Source organism: Macaca nemestrina, chromosome 2, assembly GCF_043159975.1.
Source record: "Macaca nemestrina isolate mMacNem1 chromosome 2, mMacNem.hap1, whole genome shotgun sequence".
Classification (NCBI taxonomy): domain Eukaryota; kingdom Metazoa; phylum Chordata; class Mammalia; order Primates; family Cercopithecidae; genus Macaca; species Macaca nemestrina.
The window spans coordinates 148,674,730-148,699,204 of NC_092126.1; the positions used below are offsets into that span (position 1 = coordinate 148,674,730).

General features: G+C 45.8%; 1 protein-coding gene, 1 non-coding gene and 1 pseudogene across 5 annotated transcripts; 1 reads left to right on the forward strand and 2 right to left on the reverse strand.

Annotated features, from left to right (window-relative positions):
* The first annotated feature begins 2,015 nt into the window (after positions 1-2,015).
* LOC112429366 (U4 spliceosomal RNA) lies at positions 2,016-2,163 on the forward strand. The gene has a single exon (XR_003021559.2). It is a non-coding gene; the product is annotated as a U4 spliceosomal RNA (small nuclear RNA).
* A 3,027-nt stretch (positions 2,164-5,190) lies between these two features.
* LOC112425930 (U6 spliceosomal RNA) lies at positions 5,191-5,290 on the reverse strand (annotated as a pseudogene).
* A 7,459-nt stretch (positions 5,291-12,749) lies between these two features.
* Positions 12,750-23,850, reverse strand: LOC105477674 (cell death inducing DFFA like effector c). 4 transcript variants are annotated; one of them, XM_011734300.3, is made up of 6 exons: positions 23,820-23,850; positions 22,260-22,337; positions 20,893-21,046; positions 16,203-16,361; positions 15,930-16,117; positions 12,750-13,309 (listed from the first exon to the last, which is right to left on the reverse strand). In XM_011734300.3, the coding sequence occupies exons 2-6, from the start codon at positions 22,310-22,312 to the stop codon at positions 13,147-13,149; spliced, it is 717 nt and encodes a 238-aa protein (XP_011732602.2). In that variant the 5' UTR covers positions 22,313-22,337; positions 23,820-23,850; the 3' UTR covers positions 12,750-13,146. The 4 variants fall into 4 exon arrangements, with proteins under 4 accessions (XP_011732602.2, XP_011732604.2, XP_011732601.2 ...); XM_011734302.3 differs by lacking the exon at positions 23,820-23,850 and adding an exon at positions 22,765-22,880; XM_011734299.3 differs by lacking the exon at positions 23,820-23,850 and adding an exon at positions 22,602-22,667.
* Positions 23,851-24,475: the final 625 nt, after the last annotated feature.

Sequence of the window (24,475 nt, forward strand, 5' to 3'; positions counted from 1 at the left end):
TCCCAAAGTGCTGGGATTACAGGCGTGAGCCACTGTGCCCAGCCGGTATATTCAAAGATTTTTAAGGAAATCTACTCATATGCTTTGGGAGGTAATCAAGCTGAAAGAAGTAATTAGTAGTAGTAGGGATGATTATTATTATAGCTAGATTTTTTTTTCTGCTCTTAATTACCACCTGCAATCTATAGATGAGGAAACAAAGAATTAAACTGGTAAATGAGGTTGTACAATTAGTCAGATGCAGAGATTATATTTAAGCTCAGGTAGCTTTCTTCTAGTGCCACACTCTTAGCTACTATGCTGTTAACTTACCTAACTGTACCTACATGTTTGTGTTTCTTCACATTTTTTTACTGAATTATGTATAACCTTTAGTAATATGTTTATTAATGTTTTCTTATATCTGTTTTAGTAGAGTTTCCTTTTGTACCTCCGAAAGTATAATATAAAAATGGAATTATGGATGCCTTATGTAGTTTTAAAACCAGTTACTTTTCAAACATAAATTTTTTTAGGGTAAAACTATGATAAAACTAATTTACAACTGGAATTTCAAAGCTATTATCTTCTTGTTTTTTGAAAGAGAAAAGGGGGAAAAGGAAATAAAAAGGGAAGGGGGAAGGGGGAAAAATAAGAAAAAGCGAGACAGAGGCACTGCAGGATCTGCCCTGGGGGAAGGCTAAGGAGGGAGGGGCTATTATTTTTAGTCAATATAGACTTTAATTCTCTTGTCATTGTATGTAGTTTTTCCTTTCTTTTTTTTCTTAATGAAAAATTGGAGTTGGATAGATTAGATCTTCCCATTCTTACTTTCTCTGACTAAATTGACTATGATTAAATTAGTTAATATTTCTCAGACTCAATTTTCTCTCCTGAGAAATGGGAATAACAGTACTACAATATAGAATATAATTTGCTAATCCTTAATAAGTGTTAGCTTCATTTGCCCTTCTCTTCCTTTGCCTTTTTAATTCTAGAATCTAAAATAAGTATATGCTGTGACTGAACAGGTAAGATAGTTGACTCAAGTTTTAATCATTTTGCCTTTAAGTGTTATTTATGGGTGATTACATTGTAGGTATGATCAGAATAATACAGAAGTATTTATGAAGATCCTGTACTTTTTTCTTGAAGAAAAGTTCAGTCCAAGGGGCTGTTTGTTATATTTATAGGTACCTTTACAGGAAATGCTTTCAGCCATGAGACTAATCCTCATGGACTTGTGGTTATTAATAGCCACAAATTGTAATAACAGTTCAAAAATGAAAACTTAATTCTGTCTTCTTTTTACAGCAACTTCTTCAAATACTGAAGCAGAAAACCAATCAAAATTCAGTGGACACTATGTTGAAATTTACTTTGGGCCGGGCGTGGTGGCTCAAGCCTGTAATCCCAGCACTTTGGGAGGCCGAGACAGGCGGATAACGAGGTCAGGAGATCGAGACCATCCTGGCTAACACGGTGAAACCCCATCTCTACTAAAAAATACAAAAAAAAAACTAGCCGGGCGAGGTGGCGGGCGTCTGTAGTCCCAGCTACTCGGGAGGCTAAGGCAGGAGAATGGCGTGAACCCGGGAGGCGGAGCTTGCAGTGAACTGAGATCCGGCCACTGCACTCCAGCCTGGGTGACAGAGCGAGACTCTGTCTCAAAAAAAAGAATTAAAAAAAAAAAAAAAAGAAAAAGAAATTTACTTTGAATGCACTTTGGAACCTCACAGATGAATCGCCAACCACTTGTAGACACTTTATGAAAATCAAGGGTTAGAACTCTTCATGAGGGTTATAGAGGTCAGAATGGGAATTTAGCTTACAGTTTTGATATTTATTAATTACTTACTCTAGCATTCATTTTATATTTGGTTCTTTAGGTAATTATAGGTTTCTCTTTTTACAGTCTTTCCTAACTGAGTCATCCATTTAGCAGAAAGTTCTAGGACTTTTGGTAAGATATAAGCACTTCCTGCTAATTTCCAACCTGTATTTATTTCTGTCTGAAGTAACACATTGAAAGTTGCAGCTCTGCAGTGGCAGTATCATAGCCAATGAGGTCTATCCAAGGCACAATGCTAATTGAGAACTATTCCCAATACCTCACCATGACGACTTGAAATATGGCTGGCAATGGTAATTTCTTTTCTTTTCTTTTTTTTTTTTTTTTTGAGACAGGGTCTCACTTTGTTGCCCAGGCTGGAGTGCATTGGTGTGATCACAGCTCACTGCAGCGTCGACCTCCTGCTGGGCTCAAGCAATTCCCCCAACTCAGTCTCCCTAGTAGGTGGGACCATAGGTGTGTGCCACAATGCTCAGCTAATTTTTGTATTGTTTGTAGAGATGGGGTTTTGCCATGTTACCGAGGCTGGTCTGAAACTCCTGAGCTCAAGTAGTCCTCCTACCTCAGCCTCCCAAAGTGCTGGCATTGTAGACATGAGCTGCCCGGTTGGCAATGGCAATTTTTGACGATTTCTAGGTGAATGAACAAAAAAAGAAATAAAGAAAGCTGCTGCTATGATACTTGTAAACAATGACATTGGAAAATAAATATTATTAAATTTTAAAAGACTATGAATATATATAATATATATAATATATATTATATATATTATATATATGCCGGGTTTGGTGGTTCACACCTGTAATCCCAGCCCTTTGGGAGGCCGAGGTGGGCAGATCAGCTGAGGTCAGGAGTTCATGAGCTGTCTGGCCAACGTGGTGAAACCCCATCTCTACTAAAAACACATAAATTAGGTGGGCGTGGTGGCGGGTGCCTGTAATCCCAGCTACTTGGGAGGCTGAAGCAGGAGAATGGCTTGAATCCGGGAGGCAGAGGTTGCAGTGAGCCGAGATCACGCCATTGCACTCCAGCCTGGGCAACAAGAGCAAAACTCCATCATACATATATATATAATATATTTATATACACACACACACATATATACACACATATATATACATATATATAAATATTTTTGCCATATTAAAAGGAAAAATATAAATATGCATACACTTCTTTATGTTTTTTGGTATTGTACAAAGTTTCACACTGGGCATGTTTTACTTTTTTTAATTTATTTTTGAGATAGGATCTGTCACTCTGTTGCCCATTGTGGAGTGCAGTGGCACAATCATGGCTCACTGCAGCCTCGACCTGCTAGGCTCAAGCAATTTTCTCACCTTAGCCTCCCAAGTGCTAGGACTATAGGCATGTGCCACTATGCCCAGCTTATTTACCTATTTATTTTTGCAGGCTGCAGTCTCGCCATGTTGCACAGGCTACTCTCAAATTCCTGGGCTCAAACAATCCTCCTGCCTCAGCCTCCTAAGGTACTGGGATTACAGGCAAGAGCCACCGCACTTGGCTTCGTGTTTTACTTTTATAATCAGAAAAACAGATCTCATTAAAAAATGTTGTTGTTAGGCTGGACACAGTGACTCATATCTGTAATCTCAACACTTTGGGAGGCTGAAGTGAGAAAATGTCTTGAGCCCAGGAGTTTGAGACCAGCCTGGGCAACAAAGCATGACACCATCTCTACAAAAAATAAAATAGGAAAATTAGCTGAACGTGGTGATATGCACCTGTAGTCCCAGCTAGTGGGGAGGCTGAGGCGGGAGGATCACTTGAGCCTAGGAGTTTGAGGGCTGCAGTGAGCTGTGCTCATCCCACTGCACTCCAGCCTGGGTGACAGAGCTCTCTCTCTCTTTTTTTTTTTTTTTTTCATACGGAGTCTTGCACTGTTGCCCGGGCTGGAGTGCAGTGGCACAATCTCGGCTCACTGCAACCTCCGCCTCCCAGGATCAAGCGATTCCCCTGCCTCAACCTCCTAAATAGCTAGGATTACAGGCACCTGCCACTAGGCCCAGCTAATTTTTTGTATTTTTTTAGTAGAAACGGGGTTTCACTGTTTTGGCCAGGCTGGTCTGAAATTCCTGACCTTGTGATCCATCTCTCTTTTTTCTTTTTTGTTTTTGAGACGGAGCCTCGCTCTGTCGCCCAGGCTGGAGTCTCGCTCTGTCGCCCAGGCTGGAGTGCAGTGGTGGGATCTCGGCTCACTGCAAGCTCCACCTCCTGGGTTCTCACCATTCTCCTGGCTCAGCCTCCCGAGTAGCTGGGACTACAGGCCCCCGGCACCACGGCCGGCTAATTTTTTGTATTTTTTGTAGAGACGGGGTTTTGCCGTGTTAGCCAGGATGGTCTCGATCTCCTGACCTCATGATCTGCCCACCTCAGCCTCCCAAAGTGCTGGGATTACAGGCTTGTGCCACCGTGCCTGGCCAATTCGTCTCTTAAAAAGAGAGAATTCATTAACCTACAAGATTCTGTGTTTGTAGTTAATGATTACTACTTAAAAAGTGCTTACAAAGGCCTGGCACGGTGGCTCACGCCTGTAATCCCAGCACTTTGGGAGGCTGATGTGGGCGGATCACCAGAGGTCAGGAGTTTGAGACCATCCTGGCCAACATGGTGAAACCCTGTCTCTATTAAAAATACAAAAATCAGCCAGCCGGGCGCAGTGGCTCAAGCCTGTAATCCCAGCACTTTGGGAGGCTGAGATGGGCGGATCACGAGGTCAGGAGATCGAGACCATCCTGGCTAACACGGTGAAACCCCGTCTCTACTAAAAAATACAAAAAAAAAAAAAAAAAAAAACTAGCTGGGCGAGGTGGCAGGCGCCTGTAGTCCCAGCTACTCGGGAGGCTGAGGCAGGAGAATGGCGTGAACCCAGGAGGCGGAGCTTGCAGTGAGCTGAGATCTGGTCACTGCATTCCAGCCTGGATGACAGAGCGAGACTCCGTCTCGAAAAAAAAAAAAAAAATTCAGCCGAGCGTGCTCGTGGACGCCCATATCCAGCTACTCAGGAGGCTGAGGCAGGAGAATCGCTTGAACCTGGGAGGCAGAGGTTGCACCACCGCACTCCAGCCTGGGAGACAGAGCAAGACTCTGTTTCAAAAGAAAAAAAAAGGACTACTTACGAATCACGTATTTCTTAATATATTGGATATGGATTAAAGTGAGCCCTCTAGGATTTTGAGACAAAGGTAAAAGATCAAATATTTTGTCAATTTAAATTGCTGTAACAGGTAAAGTGCCTATGTGGCAAAAGCCATTTTATTTTATTTTATTTATGTATTTATTTTTTGAGATGGAGGCTGGCTCTGTCACCCAGGCTGGAGTGTGGTGGCGTGATCTTGGCTCACTGCAAGCTTTGCAAAATTACAAGTATCCTTGCACAGGGGCCATGCTAATCTCTGTACCCTTCCAATTTTAGTATGTGTGCTGCGAAGCGAGCACGCAAAAACCATTTTATTTATTTATTTATTATTTTTTTTTTTTTGAGGCGGAGTCTCGCTCTGTCACCCAGGCTGGAGTGCAGTGGCCGGATCTCAGCTCACTGCAAGCTCCGCCTCCCAGGTTTACGCCATTCTCCTGCCTCAGCCTCCCGAGTAGCTGGGACTACAGGCGCCGGCCACCTCGCCCGGCTAGTTTTTTGTATTTTTTAGTAGAGACGGGGTTTCACGGTGTTCGCCAGGATGGTCTCGATCTCCTGACCTCGTGATCCACCCGTCTCGGCCTCCCAAAGTGCTGGGATTACAGGCTTGAGCCACGGCGCCCGGCCACAAAAACCATTTTAAAGCAGACCTCTGCTCTCAAGGAATTAGATTATGGGAGGCATAGATTAGTGAGTTAAAAAAATATAAATTGGAGCTTGTTTTCCACATGCAAGCCGTGAGGAGATGGATTTTTAGGAAAGCTGAGGATTGCCATTTAAGGAGGACCTATTTGTTCATTGTAGCCTTCATGGAAAACAACCTAAATGTCCAGTAATAGAGGAGTTATTAAATAAATTACAGTATTTGATTGTTTTATTCAGGGTTAATATGATTTTTTGATACAGAAGATGCCTGAGGTCACCTGAAATGGAAAGGGGAAATTTATTTTTAAGTATTTGAGGGTCAGGTGCAGTGGCTCATGACTGTAATCCCAGCACTTTGGGAGGCTGAGGTGGGTGGTGGATCACGTGAGGTCAGGAGTTCAAGACCAGCCTAGCCAACATGGTGAAACCCTATTTCCACTGAAAACACAAAAATTAGCCAGGCGCGGTGGCACATACCTGTCCCAGCTACTCGGAAGGCTGAGGCAGGAGAATTGCTTAAATCTGGGATGTGGAGGTTGCAGTGAGCCGAGATCTCATCACTGCACTCCAAGCCTGGGTGATAGAGCAAGACTCCATCTCAAAAATAAATAAATATATATATATATATACACACACACATAAATCCTATGTTTTGTCTAAATTTCAAAAGGAATACATGTTTATTATAACTAGTAAAACAGCACAAAAATGTATTTAATATCCTTACGGTGCTGTCTCCAACGTTTCATCATTTTTATCTCCATGAAGTCACTAATATTAATACAATTTTATATGTTTCCTTCCATATTTTTCTCTATTACCTTGAGACAACATTTTTTCAATAATTTAATTTGAGATATTGATTCTAATTTAATTCTTTATGGTCAGAGAATATGCTTTGATTGGTTTGAGTCCTTCTGAATTTATTGAGACTTGTGTATGGCCAAGGATATGGTCTATTTTGGTAAATATTCCATGTACACTTGAGAGGAATGTGTATTGTCTTATTATTGGGTATAGTGGTGTTCTTTCTTTTTTTTTTTTTTTTTTGAGACGGAGTCTCGCTCTGTCGCCCAGAGTGCAGTGGTGCAATCTTGGCTTACTGCAAGCTCTGCCTACTGAGTTCACGCCACTCTCCTGCCACAGCCTCCCGAGTCGCTGGGACTACAGGCGCCCGCCCCCACACCCGGCTAATTTTTTTTGTATTTCTAGTAGAGACAGGGTTTCACTGTGTTAGCCAGGATGGTCTTGATCTCCTGACCTCGTGATCTGCCCATCTCAGCCTCCCAGAGTGCTGGGATTACAGGCGTGAGCCACTGCGCCCGGCCCTTTTTTTTTTTTTCTGAGACAGAGTTTCACTCTTGTTGCCCAGGCTGGAATCCAGTGGCGATATCTCACTCACTGCAACCTCAACCTTCCTGGTTCAAACGATTCTCCTGCCTCAGCCTCCCGAGTAGCTGGGATTACAGGCATGTGACACCGTGCCCAGCTAATTTTTGTATTTTTAGTAGAGATGGGATTTCTTCATGTTGGTCAGGCTGGTCTCAAACTTCCAACCTCAGGTGATTTGCCCGCCTCGGCCTCCCAAAGTGCTAGGATTACAGGTGTCGTGAGCCACTGCACCTGGTGAGGTATAGTGTTCCAGAAATGACAATCAGGTGTATTTGGTTCGCACTGTACAACTCTACCATATCCTTACTAATTTTCTGCCTACCTGGTCTATCAATTATTGACAAAGGAGTTTTGAAATCTCTGTCTATAATCGTAGATGTATATGTTTCTCCTTACCGTTCTATCAGTTTTTCTTCATGTATTTTGAAACTCTATTATTAGATGTATAAACATTTAAAATTATGTACTCCTGATTAATGGACACCTTTACCATTATGAAATGACTTTTCTTTACCCCTGGTAATATCCTCTACTTTGAAGTCTTCTTTGATACTGATACAGCCATTTGTACTTTCTTTTGACTAGTGTTAACATAGTATATCTTTTTTTATCCTATTACTTTTATTTATTTATTTATTTATTTATTTTTTGAGACGGAGTCTCGCTCTGTCACCCAGGCTGGAGTGCAGTGGCCGGATTTCAGCTCACTGCAAGCTCCGCCTCCCGGGTTTACGCCATTCTCCTGCCTCAGCCTCCCGAGTAGCTGGGACTACAGGCGCCCGCCACCTCGCCCGGCTAGTTTTTTGTATTTTTTTAGTAGAGACGGGGTTTCACGGTGTTAGCCAGGATGGTCTCGATCTCCTGACCTCGTGATCCACCCGTCTCGGCCTCCCAAAGTGCTGGGATTACAGGCTTGAGCCACCGCGCCCGGCCCCTATTACTTTTAACCTATATTTGTCTTTATATTTAAAATGTATTTCTTGTAGATAGCATATACCTTGCATCCTGCTTTTTTATCCAGTTTGAAAATCTGTTTTTTATTTGGAGTATTTGGATCATTTACAATTCCTGTGATTTTAAAAATTTTTTAAATAATAAAAAATAATAATTGTGTATATGGAGTACAATGTGATTTTTGTTTTGTTTTGTTTTGTTTTGGAGACGAAGTCTTGCTGTGTCGCCTAGGCTAGAGTGCAGTGGCGTGATCTTGGCTCACTGCAACCTCCACCTCCCAGGTTTAAGTGATTCTTCTGCCTCAGCCTCCCACGTAGCTGGGATTACAGGTGTGCCCCACCACACCCAGCTAATTTTTGTATTTTTAGTAGAGATAGGGTTTCGCCATGTTGGCCAGGCTGGTCTTGAACTCCTGATCAATGCGAGAAGGTCACTGAATTGTCAGAGTTAGGCTAAGCGTCAGTTAGGCTACAGCATCACAAACTGTCTTGCAAAATGCTGCTGCGGAGGTGCAGAGAGAGAAAAGCCAGGAATAGCGGTGCAGTCTGGGAAAGCTCCCAGCAGGGGTCTGATTGATGGGTGGTGAAGAGCTAATGAAATTCACCAGGAGGAACAGGTGTGTAGGGGGATGTGGGCAGAGGAGGAGGGGAAAAGCAACAAAGAGAAACAAGATGTGATGTCGGAAAAAGGCAAAGAATAAACAGTTCCAACCTACAATGACAACTGTAAAGAAGTTCCATGCAATCTCTGTATTGTTTTATTTGCTAAGAGCACTATAACTTTTGATTCATGGTTTGCATTAGCAAAATACTGTCAATAAATCTAAATCCATCAGAGGAGTGGCTAACTCAGCTCTAGCACGTCTGTATCATGGAACCATTGAGGGAAGAATGCATAGTTCTATAGGAGCTCATGTGAATTGATCTCCAGAATATATTAAATCAAAAGAGGAAAGTAAAGGACAGTGTGACTAGAATAAGCATATGTGTATGTGATGGATGTCTATTTCGCCTTCTTTTTTTTTTTTTTTTTTTTTTTTTTTGAGACAGAGTTTCGCTTTTACTGCCCAGGCTGGAGTGCAATGGCACGATCTCAGCTCACCTCAACTTCTGCCTCCCGGATTCAAGTGATTCTCCTGCCTCAGCCTCCCGAGTAGCTGGGATTACAGGCATGCGCCACCAGGCCCGGCTAATTTTGTATTTTCAGTAGAGACAGGATTTCTCCATGTTTCTCCATGTTGGTCAGGCTGGTCTCTAACTCCTGATCTCAGGCAATCCACCCGCCTAGACCTCCCAAAGTGCTAGGATTACAGGTATGAGCCAACATGCCTGGCCTCTGATGGGTGTCTATTTCTTAGTTATATTTACATCCTTCTGTGTTTCTGAAAGTACACACAAATACAAGACCAGCCTGACCAACATAGTGAAACCCCATCTCTACTAAAAATACAAAAAATTAGCAGGGCATGGTGGCAGGTGCCTGTAATCCCAGCTACTCAGGAGGCTGAGGCAGGAGAATCACTTGAACCTGGGAGGCGGAGGTTGCAGTGAGCTGAGATCGTGCCACTGCACTCGGGCCTAGGTGACAAGAGCGAGACTCTGTCTCAAAAGAAAATAAACAAACAAACAAATAAAAAATTATGTGCACAAAGACCGGGTGCGGTGGCTCATGCCTGTAATCCCAGCACTTTGGGAGGCCGAGGCGGGTGGATCACGAGGTCAGGAGATCAAGACCATCCTGGCTAACACGGGGAAACCCGGTTTCTGCTAAAAATACAAAAAAATTAGCTGGGCATGGTGGCGGGCGCCTGTAGTCCCAGCTACTCAGGAGGTTGAGGCAGGAGAATGGCGTGAACCCAGGAGGCGGAGCTTGCGATGAGCCAAGATTGTGCCACTGCACTCCAGCCCAGGCGACAGAGCAAGCCTCCGTCTCAAAAAAAAAAATTATGTGCAAAATTATGGGCATCGCTGGCAAGCAGTGTGGCAAAAACACAAGTGGTTCTCTTGTTTTGGGCTCAGACATGTGACTGTGCCATCACAGCCCCCCCGGGATTTAGAATTCTTCTGAAAGGCATCCTGTGCACTCCCGAGCACCAGCTTGAACAAATGAAAAGGCTGAGCTGGAGGGGCTGGGACACAGCACACCTTGAAGACAGCTATTCCTGGCTGTGCGGGGCCCAGGAAAGTCCGTTCCCCCTCTAGGACGGGCAGGCCCTACCAAAGCTCAAGCTCCTTTGCTGTTTGGAATCTTCCCTCCCCAGCTCCCAGCCTCATCAAAGGCTGCCCTTTCCTATTCACTGACCACAGCTGCTTTGACTCCATTAGCCTCCGAGCTCCTGGAAGAAGAGGAAGAACCTTGTTTTCCCTGGGCTCAATGCCAAGAGACTGTGGGCAGTTGCTCAAGATTTACTTGTCAAACCCCAGATCTCAGGAGGGAAGCTTGGGACAAATACCGAGCCTCCCACCCCCACTCCAACTCTGTTACTGAGCACTTTACAGGAGGAGCAGGTAGGCCCTGCCACCGCTTCAGCAAGGGTGGACTGGGATAGCTTCTGTGATCATACAAACATCAGGCCTCCCTGCCAGACGGCACACCACATGGAGCCAGCCTGGCACCGGGCCAGCCTCCAGCCATAACTGCAAAAGAGCAGGAGAGCCCGGAATAGCAGCCCCTCTTCAGCGAGCTTCAGAGTCTTTGCCCACAGGGTGCAGGGTTCAGGTCTGCTGCCAGAAATAGCTCCCAGACCAGCTTTGGTAATACAGGCCTTTGCCTTAGTGTTTACTAAATCCAAATAGGATTTATAGTAAAAGTCGTGAAACGATAGGTTTTGTTTTGTTTTTCGTTTTTATTTTATTTTATTTTGAGACTGAGTCTTGCTCTGTCGTCCAGGCTAGAGTGCAATGGCACAATCTCTGCTCACGGCAACTTGCAATTCCCAGGTTCAAGCAATTCTCCTGCCTCAGCCTCCCAAGTAGCTGAGATTACAGGTGCCAGCACCATGCCCGGCCAATTTTTTGTATTTTTAGTAAAGACGGGATTTGGCCATGTTGGCCAGGCTGGTCTCAAATGCCTGACCTTGTGATCCACCTGCCTTGGACTCCCAAAGTGCTGAGATTACAGGCGTGAACCACTGTGCCTGGCCATGATAGAGTTTTTGAATCCTTTTTTTTTTCCCCAGAGACAGGCTCTCACTCTGTTGCTCAGGTTGGAGTGCAGTGGCACAATTATAGCTCACTGCAGCCGCGACCTCCTGGGCTCAAGTGAACCTCCCGCCTCTACAGCCACCACGCTCTGCTGATTTTTTTTTATTATCTAGTATAAAGACAGGGTCTGGCTATCTTGCCCAGGCTGCTCTTGAACTCCTGGCCTCAAGCGATACTCCTGCCTTGGCCTCCCAAAGTGCCGGGATATCAGGCATGAGCCACTGCACCTGGCCAGGTTTTTAAATCTTTCAGTCACAGACTAAATAAAACAGTCACCTACAAATTCTACAAGTTCAGCCTTTTTTTTTTTTCCCCCTGCGACGGAGTCTTGCTCTGTCACCCAGGCTGTAGTACAGTGGCACGATCTTGGCTTACCACAACCTCCGCCTCCTGGGTTCAAGCAATTCTACTGCCTCAGCCTCCTGAGTAGCTGTGATAACAGGCACCTGCCACGACGCCCAGCTAATTTTTTTGTTTTTAGTAGAAACCGGGTTTCACCACATTAGTCAGGCTGGTCTCGAACTCCTGACCTCAGGTAATCCACCTGGCTCAGCCTCCCAAAGTGCTGGGATTACAGGCATGAGCCACTATGCCCAGTCTAAATTCAGCCTTTCATGCTTGTCTTGAGTCGTCCAATATTGGAAAATGCCAGCTCACACTGATGAGAAGCTCCTGCTCTTTGGGGCTACCTATGAGCCCACTTTGAAATCCCGAGGTTGAAAGTCCTGAACATCAAAGATAAGCTGTCTGGCAAGTTAGGATGGGCATTGATGGAGAAATGCCTTACAGCTTGAGTAGTACTTTTACACCTAATCACTTAAATGGTTATTATAAAATGGGACACTGAGAAATTAGAAGAGTGACTTAATCCCACCTGCTTAATTGAAGCTCTTCTTATAGGTGAATTTAATTAGGAAATTGTTACATATGGCATCAATTACATAGTCAGCTCAAGCCTCAAATTCAGCTGACTTTAGTTTCAAAATCAACTGCAATTTTGTTTATTTAAAGAGACTGGGGTCTTTAAAAAAGACCCACCCCAGTCTGCTGAGTAGCTAGGACAGCAGGCACCTGTCACTGTGCCCAGCTCTTTTTTTTTTTTTTCTCCTTTGGTAGAAAAAGTGCTATTTTCTTTTTTTTTTTTTTTTTTTTTTTTTTGAGATGGAGTCTCGCTCTGTCGCCCAGGCTGGAGTGCAGTGGCCAGATCTCTGCTCACTGCAAGCTCCGCCTCCCGGGTTCACGCCATTCTCCTGCCTCAGCCTCCCGAGTAGCTGGGACTACAGACGCTCACCACCTCGCCCGGCTATTTTTTTTAATTTTTTACTAGAGACGGGGTTTCACCGGGTTAGCCAGAATGGTCTCGATCTCCTGACCTCGTGATCTGCCCGTCTCGGCCTCCCAAAGTGCTGGGATTACAGACTTGAGCCACCGCGCCCGGCAAAAGTGCTATTTTCTGTAATCCTACATTAAAGAGAATGCTTTGACAATAGATTTTTCTCTTCCTTTAGCCCCCTCCAACCTTCCAGATAGAACCCTGCCCCCAAAGAACACAGGCAAAGAAGAAACATCAGCCTCAGTAATTTATTGCAAACTCCCTAATATCACATGCTGATGTGCTTGAGAATTCACTCAGGAATGTTCTGGGATGGGGGCCAGAAGGTAGAGAGCACCATGAAAGTGCAACCTGTGAGGCCGGATTGCTGAGGGGCAGACTTCAGGACCAGTCTGGGTGGGCTAAGCTGCCTTGGGCAGGAAGGAGCTGGGCCAGGCCAGGAGCCTGAGGTTCTCCTTTGGCCATCCCACCCCAGGTTTCCAGCCCCTCCTCCTCACTCAGGTCCTACACGGTGAAGGAGGTGTGGGGAGGTTAGCAGCTCTACAGCTGCCAGGCTTGTGGGCACTACCAGTTAAGCGTGGGGCCCCTAGTCTAGTCCTTCACTGGGGAAAGCTTCCAAGGACTTGGGCTTTCACTGAAGTATCCTCAGACAGGTCGGGATGAGGGATGAGGCCTTGCCCTTGGGGGGCTGCCCTTCCTCCGTAGCATCAAGGAGCTGCTGCAGGTAACAGGAGGTGCCAAGCATCACGTGGCCCGTGGCCTGCATGCTGAAGAGGGCCCAGCGGAGAGCTTCCCTGGGGGGAATGAGAGGGCATGCAAGTCAAAACCACAAAGTAGGCTGGGCATGGTGCTCATGCCTGTAATTCTAGCACTTTGGGAGGCCATGGAGGGTGGGTCACCTGAGGTCAGGAGTTTGAGACCAGCATGGCCAACATGGCGAATCTCTGTCTCTACTAAAAATACAAAAATTAGCCAGGCATAGTGGTGGGTGCTTGTAATCCCAGCTACTGCAGAGCCTGAGGCAAGAGAATTGCTTGAACCCAGGAGGTGGAGGTTGCAGTGAGCCGAGATGGCACCACTGCACTCCTGCCTGGGTGATAGAGCAAGATTCTATATTTAAAAACAAACAAACAAAAAACATGAGGCTGGGCGCAGTAGCACATGCCTGTAATCCTATCACTTTAGGTGGCCGAGGCGGGTGGATCATTTGAGGTCAGGAGTTTGAGACCAGCCTGGCCAACATGGTGAAACCCTGTCTCTACTAAAAAATACAAACAGCCAGGCGTGGTGGCAGACACCTGTAATCTCAGTTACTCAGGAGGCTGAGGCATGAGAATTGCTTGAACCCAGGGGACAGAGGTTGTAGTGAGCTGAGATTGTACCACTGCACTCCAGCCTGGGTGACAGAGTGAGTCTCCTTCTCAAAAATAAATAAATAAATGTATAAATAATAAATAAAAAACAAGAGTGTACCCCCTCCCTGCATCCCCATATTCCCATGCTGGCCTGGAAGGGATTGGTTTCATTATGTTTGTTTTCTTCATTAATAACATTTGAATACCACTGAGGTGGTAGCACTAAAAGCACTTCATCAATTCTAGAGTGATGTGCAAACAGGAACAGATGCTGCAGATGAGGTCAGGATTAGGGCGAGGACCTGCAATTCCACCTTAACTGAGATGCCCAGAACCTCCCTACTTTCTCATGCGAAACTCCAGCTCATTTCATAAGGCTTTCTATTTTTCTACTACTACTTTGGACCAGATTAATCTCCATAACATGGCTCTGTCCCTTGAGACACTCTGTTCTAGACTCTGAGGCCTTTCCAAGTCACCTGCAGTCTAACTGATGTTCAGAGTGCTGGACATGAAGACACCCATGCCTGGCATGAGCATGCACTGAGAACAGAAACTGAATTAGGCATGCCTAAGTCCTAATCCAGTCTTGTTAGCTGGGTGAACTTTAGCAAACTGCTCTAGCTTTGAGTTTCAACTCCCTCATGGGTAAAATGGGATTGCATCTGCCACCCAGGGTCATAAGGCTGAAATAGCATAAAGCAATTAACATGGAGTTGGATGTTTGGAAAGTAGGGGAAATGGGGAAGTGGGAGCGGGTTCTAACCTCACATATTCTCATGCTTCCTGAGACATTTGGTTAGACTTTCAAAAATAAGTTTTAAGAAAAGTTCATTGTATAGTACAAATGACTCTGGTCCATAAGACTTGCAAATTATAATTCTGTCCTATGGAGGGAAGATTATTTCATCCCTCCCATTCGCACGGGGGAAAAATCCAATTTTGTATGTATACATTTATCTCTTTTTTTCTTCTTTTTAGAGACAAGGTGTCATGCTGTTGCCCAGGCTGGAGTACACAGTGGTATGGTCATTTCTCACTGCAGCCTCAAACTCCTGGGCTCAAGCAATCCTCCCACCTAGCTGGGATTATAGGGAGATACTACCACTGCCAGCATTTTGTGTGTGTGTGTGTGTGTGTGCGCGCATGCGTGTGCATGCGCACGCACACACGCATGTGGTAGAGACTGGGTCTCACTATGTTGCCCAAGCTGGTCTCATATTCCTGGGCGCAACAGATCCTCCCGCCTTGACCTCCCAAAATGCTGGGATTCCTGGTGAGAGCCACCGCACCCAGCCTATCTCATCATTCTTGCTGGACCTATATATGTGTGAGATTTTGAATTCTCCTTTGAACTGATTGTAACTTCTTGCTACTTCTCTCATTAATTAATGAATTCAATTAAATCTTTGACACATGCTTTTTTTTTTTTTTTGTCCGAGAGAGTCTTGCTCTTTTGCCCAGGCTGGAGTGCAGTGGCGGAATCTTGGCTCACTGCAACCTCCACCTCCCAGGTTCAAGCAATTCTCCTGCTTCAGCCTCCTGAGTAGTTGGAATTACAGGCATGCACCACAATGTCCAGCTAATTTTTGTATTTTTGTCTAGACTAGGTTTTGCCATGTTGGCCAGGCTGGTCTTAAACTCCTGACCTCAAGTGATCCACCCACCTTGGCCTCCCAAAGCGCTGGGATTACAGGTGTGAGCCACCACACCTGGCCAACACATGTTCATTTTTAAAAAATTGACTAGAAGACTACTTAGGAAAACTCCCTATTTCAATAAAAAAAAAAAAGTGTAGTTTCTAGAGTGGAAAGTAGTCATAAAAGCAAAATGCATCCAAGTTCCACCAGGAGGAACACATGCACCCTTGGGCACACGCCAGTGTCGTCCACAGCAGCACTTCAACAGCCCATCAGGCTCCATGTTGTCTGATACAGGCTATGCTTTGTCAGCACTAATGCCAGACCCAGGCGCTGAGAAGGCTGAGTCCATGTGAACAGACAGGGGCTCTCCCATTGCCCATACCCACCCTGTCCCCAGGAAATCCCACTTCACTCACTTCACGATGCGTTTGGCCCCACAGCAGTGCAGATCGTAGGAAAGGGAGTACGTATCATAAAATGTTGCCTTCACATTCAGGCAGCCAATGAAGTCCTGTGGGTTCAGCTTGTACAGGTCAAAGGTTACACGGGCCACATCAATCTTCTTGGCAGGCTTATGGGAGAGGGACTGTGGGTGCCTCGTCCCCTGCATTGAGACAAGCAAATGGTTAGCACCCCTTGAAGACATCTCCCAGGGTCCTGATTTTCTCCCCCGACAGGTGGAACCTCACCTGTTCTGATGGAGGCTGCCATTTCTGCCCCTTCTGGAGGACCATGAACACTATATCCCCTGCCAGGGCTTGGAAGTACTCTTCTGTCTCTACAGTTGTGCCATCTTCCTCCAGCACCAGAAAGAAGGGCTTGTCTGCCAGCATCAGAGTGTCCCGGACCTGGGGAATAAGGTCAGTGATGCTTCTGCCATCCCAGAACTAGTGGGCTGGGGTCTATGAGGTGGAACTGGAGCCCAAGCCCTCTGCTGTGTAATCACTACCCAGAGACTTTATCATGGTACCTCTTGGTTCCTGACTTCAGGGTTCATAGTCTAGAATAATATTGTCCAATAAAATATAAGTCACATATAATTTTTAATTGTGATATAGTTTACATACTCTAAAAGTTACCCTCTAAAAGTATACAATTCAGGGTTTTTTAGTATATTCACAAAGTTGTGCAGCAATCACCACTATCTAATAGTGCAGTGTTTACTAGGCTGGAATGCAGTAATCGTAAGCATATCATAAGTGTAAGTAGAGAGCATGTGACATAATTGTAGCTCATTGCAGCCTCCAACTCTTGGGCACAAGCAATCCTCCTGCCTCAGCCTCCCGAGTAGCAGGGACTACAGGCGCATGCATTACACCTGCCTAATTTTTATGTTTTTTTAAAGATGGTGTCTGGCTATGTTGCTCAGACTGGTCTCAAACTCCTGGCCTCAAGGGATCCTCCTACCTTGGCCTCCCAAAGTGCTGGGATTACAGGTATGTGCTATCATGCCTAGACATGATTCATTTTTTTTTTTTTTTGGCTAATAATATTCTACTATATAGATATACCAGATTTTAAAATCTATTTATCAATGGATGAACACTTGGATTGTTTCTTTTTGACTGTTATGAATAATGCTGCTATGAGTTTTTGTGTACACGTTTTTATATGAACACAGGTTTTCAATTCTCCTGGGCATATACCTAGGAGTAGAATTGCTGAGTCATACATTAACTCTATGTTTAATTTTTTTTTTTTTTTTTTTTGGAGAGAAGGCTTTGCTCTTTAACCCAGGTTGGAATGCAGTGGTATAATCACAGCTCACTGCAGCCTCAACCTCCTGGGCTCAATGATCCTTCCACTTTAGCCTCCCAAGTAGCTGAGATTACAGGCTTGTGCCCTGGTTGTCCAGCTAATTTTTTTTTGCGGGGGGAGGTGGAGACAGGGTACTGCTTTGTGGCCGAGGCTGGTCTCAAAGTCCTGTGCTCAAGGAATCCTCCCACCTCAGCCTCCCAAAATGCTGGGATTTTTCAATCCCAGTGGATGCACTTGGCCTCTGCCTCTGGAGAATGGAAATAGTGGTAACTACCTTAAGGCTCTCATCAGAAGAAATACTGCAAGTCACCTGGCAGAATACATGGTCCATAATAAGAATAGCCTCCTCAGGACATTTACAACCACATCATTGGTTATTTTGGAATGATTGAATTCTCACTTCACTTTTCTTGCTTGGATTCTATAAGGAACATACTTTGCTACTTAAAAATCTTTCAATAAGGGCCTGGGCTCAGCAACACACCAATAGCAATGAACATACCTAGCTCCCTGATCTCGGTTTCTGAATACCATTCTCCACTAAAATGAAACAGACCTCCTTAGAAAAAAATGGCCAAGAATTAGGGCAGGGTAAATACAAGATGAGCCTGTAATACCTTGCTGCACCAGAAAGTAAGAAAGCATGCAAAGAATGATGGGGACAGGATAAAAAAAAAGCACCAGAAAGTAAAAAAGCATGCAAAGAATGATGGGGACATGATAAAAAGACACAGAAGTCTGGGACAACTTGAGCATCAATAAATAATCTGTTGCCATTCATATATCCTACTAAAATAGGAATACCTGTGTCCCTTTTGATATAAATAAATAAATAGGCCAGGGGCAGTGGCTCATGCCTCTAATCCCAGCACTTTGGGAGGCCGAGGTGGGAGGATCACTTGAGGCCAGGAGTTTGAGACCAGGCTGCAAAACATAGCTAGACCCCATCGCTATTTTTTTTTAATTAAAAATTAGGTGTGAGGTTGTGTATCTATAGTCCTAGTGAGTCAGGAGGCTGAGGTGGCAGGATCACTTGAACCTAGGAGTTTGAGGCTGCAGTGAGCCATCATCACACCACTGCATCCTAGCCTGGGCAATGGAGTGAGACCCTTTCTCTAAATAATAATAATAATAACAATAATAAGTGAATACAGTGACAGATGCAGAATTCAATGTTTACTTAGTACAAAGTACTGACCTAGAAAATAAATAACAGAGGGAAAAATGTTACATAGAGAAGCTTGACTGTACCTACCACTTTATTCAAATAATCAGAACAGTAAGGTGATAAAAATTGCATATAATTTTGCACTGACAATCTTTAAAAAAATTTTTTTAGACAGGGTCTCACTCTGTCACATAGGCTGGAGTGCAGTGGTGCATTCACAGTTTACTGAAGCCTCAAATTCCTAGGCTCAAGCGATCATCCTGCCTCAGCCTCCTGAGTAACTGAAACTACAGGTGCACACCACCATGTCCAGCTAATTCCTGCATTATTTTTGTATAGATGGGGTCTCACCATGTTGCCCAGGCTGGTTTTGAACTCCTGGGCTCAAGGAATCCTCCTGCCTCGGCCTCCCAAAGTGTTAGGATTACAGGCGTGAGCCACTATGCCTGGCCTGTAACTTATTTTTATCATATTCCTGCCAAAGATGTAAACCTGAATTAAAGAAATGGATAGGGCCGGGTGCAGTGGCTCATGCCTGTAATCCCAGCACCTTGGGAGGCCGAGGCAGGCAGATCACAAGGTCAAGAGATCGAGACCATCCTGGCTAACATGGTGAAACCCCATCTCTACTAAAAATACAAAAAAAAATTAGCCAGGCGTGGTGGCAGGTGCCTGTAGTCCCAGCTACTCGGGAGGCTGAGGCAGGAGGATGGTGGGAACCCAGGAGGTGGAGCTTGCAGTGAGCCGAGATCGCACCACTGCACTCCAGCCTGGTCAACAGAGCAAGACTCCATCTCAAAAAAAAGAAAAAAGAAAGAAAGAAATGGATAGTTCCAAGGGCCAGTAAACAAAAATAGCTGGCTCACAATCTTCAAAATGGTCAAGGTCATGAAAGTCAAGGAAACACTGAAAAACTGTTCCAGACTAAAGGAAACTAAAGAACCATACAATTAAATAAACACTTGATCCTGACCTGGATCCTTTCACTACAAAGGATATTATTGGGACAACTGGCAATGCTTGAGTCTCAGGATTCAATTACAGTAATGTAACACTGTTTCCTGATTGTAATAGTCGTATGATGGCTACACAGGAGAATATCCTTGTTTGTAGAAAATGCACATTGAAGTATCCAAGAGTAATAGGCAGCAAGTTGGCAACTTACTCTTAAATGATTCAGGAAAAGTTTTGTATTGTATTTGTACTGTGTAACTTTTGTTAGTTTGTAATTGCTTCCTCCAGAAGAAGCAATATATAACAAGGACATTTTGATGCCAGGGGTGCCCAGGCCTCAGGGCAAAAAAGCAGCACCAAGTCCAGACTAGAGTATGAACAGGTCCTTTTGATCGAAAGCACAAGAAATGTAGTCTGCACAGCCAGAAGCCTTACAAAGGAGGGGAAATTTGCTCCCCGGAAGAATAGAACTAATACACAGAAATAGGGGAGGAAACTTAGAATAAAGAGGTGAGCTATGATTTATGTATGTTAAATAGAACCTAGTACTTGAAAGCCTAATCCAAACATTTGACCTGTACCAGGCACCTGGGATTGCAGGTCCCACCCCTATAGAGATGATCACTGAGGACGGGCGTGGTGGCTCATGCCTGTAATCCTAGCACTTTGGGAGGCAGAGGCAGGTGGATTTCCTGAGGTTGGGAGTTTGAGACCAGCCTGGTCAACATGACGAAACACCGTCTCTACTAAAAATACAAAAAATTAACTGGGCGTGGTGGTACATGCCTATAGTCCCAGCTTCTTGGGAGGCTGAGGCATGAGAATCACTTGAACCTTGGAGGCGGAGGCTTCAGTGAGTCGAGATCATGCCACTGCACTACAACTTGGGTGACATAGCAAGACTCCATCTCAGGCTGGGCGTGGTAGCTCACGCCTGTAATCCCAACACTTTGGGAGGCCGAGGTGGGTGGATTGCCTGAGCTCAGGAGTTCGAGACTAGCCTGGGCAACACGGTGAAACCCTGTCTCTACTAAAGTACAAAAAATTAGCTGGGTGTGGTGGTGTGTGCCGGTCGTCCCAGCTACTCGGGAGGCTGAGGCAGGAGAATCGCTTGATCCTGGGAGGCAGAGGTTGCAGTGAGCCGAGATTGCGCCATTGCACTCCAGCCTGGGTGACAAGAGCGAGACTTCGTCTCAAAAAAAAAAAAGAAACAAAAACCAAAACAAAAAAACAAATGGAAGTGGGAAGCAAGAGATTTTCCAGCAAGAAAAATGTGCCCTGAAAATACTACTGACCTACTGATAGTGTAGGATGGTAACATACTGCCCCGCCCACCTGCCGTTACCAAACAGACATCAGCCATTGCTAATCAGTTGGACGCTGTCCAGGTGGGCATTACCATATGTAGGTGCTGGTAGGTATCAGAAAGGAAACTGCCACCTTCTAAGCCCTGAATCTCAGCTTACAGCTGGGCTGTGCAACATGCAGGGCACTCTCACCTTCAGGAGGAGGTCCTCAAGACTGTAAGCCATGATGCCCTTCCTCACGCTTCGATCTGCAGTGCTTACACGGCAGGGCCGGGCCCTGGGGGCCTCGGGGCTGGGCTCCGACAGCAGCTGCTGGGTCACCACAGAGGTACGCACTGACACGCGCCTGGGGGCAGTTGAAGCATCAGGGTGAGCCGCCCACTTTGCCCAACCCTTGCCCACCACACAGGGGAGCCACCTCCCCACCCCTCCAGACCAGGCTCATGATCAGTCAAGCCCCCATCGCCTGCTAATCCTGCTCTAGTCTTACTCAAAAGCCTGCTAGAGGCCAGGCACGGTGGCTCATGCCTGTAATCCCATACTTTGGAAGGCTGAGGTGGGCAGATCACTTGAAGTCAGGAGTTCAAGACCACCCTGGCTAACATGGTGAAACCCCATCTCTACTAAAAATACAAAGATTAGCCAGCGTGGTGGCATATGCCTGTAATCACAGCTCTGTAGGCTGGGACACAAGAATTGCTTGAACCCTGGGAGGCAGCAGAGGTTGTAGTGAGCTATGATGGCACCACTGCACTCCATTCTGGGCAACGGAGTGAGACCTTGACTTAAAAAAAAGAAAAAGAAAAAGAAAAAAAGCCTGTTAGAGCAGTGCATCTCAAACTTTGAAGGGCATATAAGTCACCAGGGCATCTGTTCAAATGCAGATTCTGATTGAGTAGACCTGGGTGAGGCCTGAGATTCCAAATGTTTCACAAGTTCCCAAGTGATGTTGATATGCTGGTTCTCAGACCATGAGGAGTAAGTAGCAAAGTAATAAAAGACCCATCTCACGTTCCCCCAATTACCACCTCTCTCTTGGCTTCACTCTCCTCACCTGTAAAGTTGGATGAAGTGGGGGAAACCCGAAGTCAATATAAGGTATTTTTTTAACTGAAGCACTCAATTTAGAACCAAAGGAATGGAAAGGACCTGGATTTTACAGTCAGGCAGTCCCAATTTAGAATTTTGGCTCCCTCATGGATTTGCTGGGTGATTGAGAGCACCCACTATGTGTCTCAGTTCTCTCACCTATTAATTTGGTATAATAACCCCCACTTCCCAAAGTTGTTGTGAGGCTTACATGAGATCAGGAGTAAAAGCACCAAGCATAGTGTCTACTCCTTTCTATGCACGGTGTGGTGGTAGTGTAGGCAGCAGCATTAATATCACCCAGGGACTTCTTGGCAGTGCAGAATCTCAGGTCCCACTCCAGACCTCCTGAATCAGAATCTGCACTTGAACAAGGTCCCCTGTGACCTATATACCCACTAAAGTTTGAGAAGTTCTGGCTTACAGCTCATAGGTGGCTCCCTTTCCATTCTGCCCATGGCTTTCCTCACCTGGAAAGGGACTTGGGGTAGAGAAGGCTAAGGGACTTCATGGCGTATTCCATCCTTGTCAGCTGGACTGTGTTGGACCTGGGAAAGAGGCAGAAACAACTCATCAGTGTGAGATGAGAGGGTTCCTATCTCTCTCATTGTTAGGCATGGTGCAACCCAACCCCTCTTCAGCAACCCTCCTCCCTCTTCTATCCCAACTCACACATACCTCCCCCAGCCCTTCTCCTGTCCGGTCCCAGGCATGCCAACCAAGACCAAGCTGGAGACCCCACCCCTCTCCCCACTGGGTGCTCAGGCTCAGCCTCACTCAGCAGCTACTGCTCCTGCCCCAGTCCCACTCACTCCATGTTTCTCAGCCCCTGGCTTTGGTCACACTGAGCAGATATCCCAAGTCAGGGCTGAAGAAGCCTTGCCCGATATTTTCCTGTCCTTGGGGACAGAGTCCACTTTACGCTGGCAGGAGGTGAGTCACACCACCTCACACTTCTGGGGACCGTTCCCTCACCTCTAGTCCAGAGACCTCACAGGCAGGCAGCCCAGTCAAAGCCTGCTCTCTCCCATGGGTCCTTGAGCAATCCGAACCCCTTCCTGAGGCTTCCCATGGGCCAAAAGAACATTCTGTGATGATAGAGGCATGCCTTGTACATACTCTCCAATACCATTGCTACCAGCCCCACGTGGCTATTGAATATTTGAAACATAACGTGTGATTCAGGAGCTGGATTTTTTTTTTTTTTTTTTTTAGTTTCACTCTTGTCACCCAGGCTGGAGTGCATATGGGGCGATCTTGCTCACTACAACCTTCACCTCCTGGGTTCAAGCAATTATCCTGCCTCAGCCTCCCCAGTAGCTGGGATTACAGAGGCATTTGCCACCACGCCCATCTAATTTTTTTTTTTTTTTTTTGTATTTTTAGTAGAGATTGGGATTCATCATGTTGGCTAGGTTGGTCTTGAACTCCTGATCTCAGGTGATCTCCCTGCCTCAGCCTCCCAAAGTGTGGGGATTACAGGCATGAGCCACTGCACCCGGCACAGGAGCTGTATTTTTTACTTTATTGAATTTTAACTAATTTAAATTTAAATAGCCACGTTGCCATGTGGCTCCTGGCATCCGTATTAGATCACAGGTCTAAGCAGATAGCCCTGGGCTCATCTGTCACCACTTTTTCTCTTAAACCTCTGTGCTCCAGCTCTTGAAGGCCCCAACCCTTTGCACAGATAGTTCCCTCCACCTGTAGTGCCTTTCTCTGATCCAGGGCGAAACTTTTGCAGCCTTGAAGACTCAGTTTCATTGCTTTCCACTCTTTAAAAGGAAAGTCTTCTTAGACCACTCACAAAATTAGACCAGGCCCCACAGAGGCAGAAAGCCCTCTTCCCCACTTAGCACTACAGTAGTTCTAGTCCTAGCTACATGGGAGGCTGAGGCAGGAGGATTCTGCTTGCCTCAGCCTCACCCACTTCTTATCCCTAGCAAAACTGCCAAGAGCTACCTAACCTGCTCTCCAGGAGCAAAGAAAAAAAAAAATCCCCAAACCCAAAACAATAACAAACTCCTTACCTCCCCCTCACAGCCTCCTGGAAATACTGCCCTGTCCCGCCCAGCCCTCCATTTATTTCCAGCCCCCATGAAGCTCCTCCCCAGCCTTCAGCCCCAGCTGGGGAAAAAGGCTTGGGGTGAGAGCTGCAAGCCAGCCTGACTTCTAGAAAAGGCCTAAAAGGAGGGGAGAAGCCACATTTCGAAAGCTTTGGCAAAAGGGATGGTCCATGACGTGAGATCAAGCACAGAGGGCACAGAAAGCAGGCAGATGTGGGTTGTGGTCCCAACTCTACCCCATATCAGCTTGCTTGAGCTTAGACAGGTCACCTGACTTCTGTGAGCCCCCGTTTCTCTTCTCTGTATAATGAGGATAATGATTCCTGTTTTACAGGGTAGTGGTGAGGATTAGTGACAATAAAAGTAAAGGGGCACAGTGGCTCATGCCTGTAATCCCAGTGTTTTGGGAGGCTGAGGCGGGAGGATTGCTTGAGGACAGGGGAGGAGTTGGAGGACAACCTGGGCAACAGAGTGAGACCCTGTCTCTGAAAAGAAAGAAAGGAAGAAAGGAAAAAGTAGCCTGGGTGCAGTGGCTCACGCCTGTAATCCCAGCACTTTGGGAGGCCGAGGTGGTGAGTCACTTGAGGTCAGGAGTTTGAGACCAGCATGGGTGGTGAGTC